At 38.0% G+C, this 5,169-nt stretch overlaps 1 protein-coding gene across 1 annotated transcript; it reads left to right on the top strand.

Annotated features, from left to right (window-relative positions):
- LOC137735494 (uncharacterized protein At2g39795, mitochondrial-like) lies at positions 1 to 2,168 on the top strand. The gene is made up of 2 exons (XM_068474926.1): positions 1 to 660; positions 1,762 to 2,168. Exons 1-2 carry the CDS (start codon positions 134 to 136, stop codon positions 1,940 to 1,942), a joined length of 708 nt encoding a protein of 235 aa, XP_068331027.1. The 5' UTR covers positions 1 to 133; the 3' UTR covers positions 1,943 to 2,168.
- The last annotated feature ends 3,001 nt before the right edge of the window (positions 2,169 to 5,169 follow it).

The raw sequence follows: 5,169 nt of genomic DNA, 5'->3' as shown, positions 1-5,169 counted from the left end.
GTATTCATGTAATTCTATTACAAAGAAGGGGCGACGGGTTTCGAACTTTGGAGAAAAGCCGCTTAGTTAGTAGAAGCAGAAGCCGGCACCGCCGCAGTGGGACGTTGAGCCACTGCCGAAATCACAGACAAAAATGTGGAGGAAAGCCATAGCAACAGCAGCGGCAAGACGCTTCGGCGCCGCACTTCACCACCCGTGGCGCACGATAGCACGCCCCCACTCAACAACCGCATCCCCTTCCACCGCCGTCGACTCCATTATCCTGCGGTCCCTCAAGGAACACTACATCGATGCCCAGAAAATGAATCCTCCCCCAAAAATCAACCCTCCATCGCCCTTCACAGTCGTCCAGGGCTCGCTTGACGGCAACGGACCGGCTCTCAAGCGGACTTACGGCCGTGAAGAGATCACCATATCGGTAATGCGAATCGCCAATATAATTCCCGGCGATGGCGAAGGTGGAGAAGACGACGATGCCGATGACACGAACCAGTTGTGCCTGCACCTCGACGTTTCAAAGCCCGGCCAGAAGGAGTCTCTGCATTTTCTTTGTGCTTTGTATCCGGATGCTTTGGGAATTCACTCTGTCTCATTGCGCAGAAATGCCGATTTTTCGAGCTCTCTTCATGTTGCTTCCACATATAATGGCCCTGTTTTTGAGTAAGATCTCTTCTCCTTCCTTCTCTTTAATAAAATTAAAATTGCCAATTTGCCCATAGGGTTTAGGGTTTAGGGTTTAGAGTTTAATTTACAGTATATGTCATTGTTTGTGGTTGCATTTCGATCTTACTGAGGAACAAACTAAGCAATTTGTTTTAGAAACTCGAGAATAACTACGATTTTGGTGACATGATTAGTTTCAACGGGGCCGGAATTATCAATCTTATATGTTTGGACTTGGTGTAAAGTGGAACTAGGAGCCAGACTTTGTAGAAATCTTACCCAAGTGCTTGGGATTCTTGTTCTTTATCTTTTCTTGATAGGATTTGGATGTGGCACTGCTTCTAAAAATGCATAAAATTGTGTATTCGGTTGCCTTAATCACGACAATGATAAGAAGATCAACTGGACCTGTACTTAATGTATGTAGAAATTTATGTAAGCAAATGTTTACAGAAACGGGTTTCAGTTCCCAGCAAGAACGAACTATTTTGGTGCTTCTTGCCAGTGAGCTCACTCGTATTCCCCCTTTCTTCTCCAAAAAGAGTAAAAAGTCCATTTAGATGTTATGTAAACATGCTCAAGAGAAGCTCTTTCTTTTGGTTTTGTTTTGTAAGGATGACTTTATGATTCTGTCTGTAAAACTCTTCTCCTCTATTCCCTTCTAATCGAGAAGTGAAACTTTTGGACGCTTCTCTAGCTCAGTGATGACTGTATTTTTGTGAGTAGGTAGTTGTTCTCTCTGGTTGTAATTCTTGTTGAAAGGTATATCGGCTCAAGTTTAGTCCTTGAGAGTTGAAACCCTTGATCCTCATTTGTTTTGTTCAGTCCAGTGGCTAAGTAAAAAAAAAAAAAAGTGTGCGGAAATCATTTCCTAAGCATATATGTTAACTCTGTCACTGAGATTATTGTATCCAACGATCCTAACTCTTGCACTGTAGATTATTGTATCCCTCGGTGCTGCTCTTGGTTTGAGTTACTGAATTTCTTTTTTTCTTTTATAATTTGGTTTTGCTCTTTAGAAATTAAACCTGTCATGTGCTCTGATTTATGCATGAAAAACTGATGTATATTTGGGTTGAATTGTTCTTCAACTGACAGAGATCTTGATGAAACGACGAGGGACGCGTTCCACAATTACGTAGAAGAGCGGGGTGTGAGTGAAAGTCTGTTTCCGTTTCTTCGAGCATGGCTTTATGTCAAAGATCATCGTAATCTTATGCAATGGTTCAAATCAGTGGGAATATTCATTTCTGAAAACAAGAAGGCTAAGGATTACTAGGTTCATTAGGAGACCCAGAAAAATGTTTAGCAGTTTCAATGAGGGTTTGATCTCAACAGTAAGTGTCCATTTATGGTTTAATTAGTCTACGTTTGAGTTCTTTGGCGAAATGTCGCTTAGTACTACGGTCTAGTGGTATTCCTCCACTTGTAAGTGAGAGGTCTTAGGTTAGATTCTTGTCAAGGGCGAATTTGAACCACATTATTGCTAATCCGTTGGGAGGCTTAACCCACTCCTCTACCCTTTTAATGTAGATAGGGTGAACTGCCAATTTAGTGAAAATTAGGTCCCTAAACTATTTTTTCAAAAAAACTAGTCTAGAAATTAGGTCCCTAAACTATTTTTTCAAAAAAACTAGTCTAGAAATTAGGTCCCTAAACTTTTTTTTGAATCGGTTGGTTTCTGTGAAGATGCATCTGATTTGGAGTTTGAAACTTCTTCTTCTTCAATGTGGAGCATCGCTGCTTTTGCAAGTAATTGTTGCGCTAAATCTTGGAGTTGGACAACTTTGTCCTTACTCTTTGTGCTTGAGTAAGATTAGTCAAGTGGTGGGATAAATTAATTCACCAGAAGGTCATCAGTCAGGTCCTCTCTGAATTTCTCATTACTCCACCTCTAGTCATTCCAGCATAATCATTATCGGACAATAGCCCATCCTCATCCAAGTCAACAAGCACAAAAAGTAAGGACAAAGTTGCCTAGCTCCAAGATTTAGCGCAACAATTACTTGTAGAAGCAGCGATGCTCCACACTGAAGAAGCAGTTTCAGACTCAGAATCTTCAGATGCATCTTAACAGCAACCAACCGATCTAAAAAGCCAAATAGCTAAATGGATCGACTACCAGGATTCTCAAGACCCATTTGCATAAAGCCATGTGAAATTTCAGTCATCATGAGTGTAGCCTAGTCAAAATTCTCTTCATTAATACTGACAAAGTAAGAAATTATTCATCTCGTGCTTCAACAGTAAAAGCAACAATCATTCTAGACAAATCACTATTCATCAACAGTAAAAGTAAGTCATTATTCGTCTCATGCTTCAACAGTAAAAGCAAGAATTATTCCAGACAAATCATTATTCATCAACAGTAAAGGCAAGTCTTCATTCATCTCGTGCCTCAACAGGGAAATCCAACAATCATCCAAGTTTCTTTTCAAAAGCCTTTAAAAGGAGGACTCCGAGGAAGGAAGGGCAAGTTTTTGAGTTTTCAGAAAATTTTCTCTAAGTTCACAATGCACTAAAAGAAAATCAAAATTGTAAACAATTTAAGTTCTTAACTGTCAAGGATGTCTACGTGCACCAAGATCCTTCTCATCAATCAATTTCTTATTTGCTGACTTAATTGTCAGTAAATTAATTGTAAGTCCCAATGTAAGTTTTGCAATAAAACTTATTTTCAAATTATATCTGCATCATTATTTTCATTATGAATATTTTCATAACAACTTATTTCAATTGGCATAGAATTCACACTCACAATTATCAAACAGCCCTAGTTAGTCAATATGATCCATATTCAATCTCAACATATCAATCATCGTTTTCACCTCAACCAGTTAGTTATACCAAAACATCACCATATGTCAAGAAAAATCCTAGTGAATATCTTTTCATTATTCCTTTTAATCTCAACCATGAGCATGCACCAGAAAAAATAGTCAAAACTATATTTCCATCCAACTTCCATTATCACCCTACAGAGTCATATAAAACACTGAAATTCTATCAAGTCATCCTTAGTGAAACCGAATCCATTTCCATTAAACCACTTTACAATAAAACTCATGAAAACAAAATCCTCTTCCATTCTCCTTACATTGGTCGGTTTCTAACCGAATGAGATTGGGGAATCTCCTTTTACACAAGCAAACCACTTCATACCCAATATGTCCAATTACCCAATATTCACTATAATTATTTTGATGCCTGGACTAATATCTTTCTTCACTAGACATAAGATTTCAGTCATTCATGGTTCATTAATTTTGATAAGAGTTTTAAGTTAAATTTTCCTACATGGTTCCGAATATGGTGGTCAATCCATGGCCCAACAAACATTCTTCTACCACAAGAACTTATGCATAAACTCTCCACAAATTTTCGGCTAAAATTTGATAAAAGCAGATTCAACTACAAGGTTACACTTCTACCAATATTCATGGCCAAGTACAAAGTCCCATGAATTTTGAAGTGGAATTATGAAGTTATTACCGACAAAGTCAATAGAGTAAGATAAGTTAAGTGGTGAGATAAATTCAATCACCAGACGACATTAGTCAGGTCCTTTCTAAATTTCCCATTATTCCATCTCTAGTCATTCCTACACAGCCATTAATGCTAGTCATTCCAGCACAATCATTAGTAGCCATTAGTCCATCCTTATCCCTCAAAGGAATAGTCAAGTCACCCAAGTCAACGAGCACAAAGAGTAAGGACAAAGCTGCCCAGCTCCAAGATTTAGCGCAACAATTACTTGCAGAAGCAGCGATGCTCCACACTGAAGAATAAGAAGTTTCAGAATCAGAATCTTCAGATGCATCTTCATAGCAACCAGCCGATCCAAAAAGCCAAATAGCTAAATGGACCAACTACCAGGATTCTCAAGATCCATTTGCATAAAGCCATGTGAAATTTCAATCATCATTCCAAGTCATCATGAGCGGAGCCTAGTCAAAATTCCCATCATTAATGCTAACAAAGTAAGAAATCATTCATCTAGTGCTTCAATAATAAAAGCAACAATCATTCTAGACAGATCACTATTCATCAATAGTAAAAGCAAGTCATCATTCTTCCTGTACTTCAATAGTAAAAGCAACAATATTCCAGACATATCACTATTCATCCATGGTAAAATCAAGTCATCATTCATCTCGTGCCTTAACAAGGATATCCAGCAATCATCCAAGCTTCTTTTCAAAATCCTTTAAAAGGAGGACTCTGAGGAAGGAAAGGTAAGTTTTTTAAGTTTTCAGAAAATTTTCTCTGAGTTCACACTGCACTCAAAGGAAATCAAAATTGTAAACAATTTAAGTTTTTAACTGTCAAGGATGCCGGCGGGCACCAATATCCTTCTCATCAGTCAATTTCTTATTTGCTGACTCAATCGTCAATAAATTAATTGTAAGTTCCAGTGTAAGTTTTGCAATAAAACTTATTTTCAAATTATATTTGCATCATTATTTTCATTATGAATACTTTCATAACAGCTTTCAATTGGCTTAG

The sequence above is a fragment of the Pyrus communis genome, chromosome 5 (assembly GCF_963583255.1).
Source record: "Pyrus communis chromosome 5, drPyrComm1.1, whole genome shotgun sequence".
Taxonomy (NCBI): domain Eukaryota; kingdom Viridiplantae; phylum Streptophyta; class Magnoliopsida; order Rosales; family Rosaceae; genus Pyrus; species Pyrus communis.
This window is presented reverse-complemented; position numbering and strand designations above follow the sequence as displayed.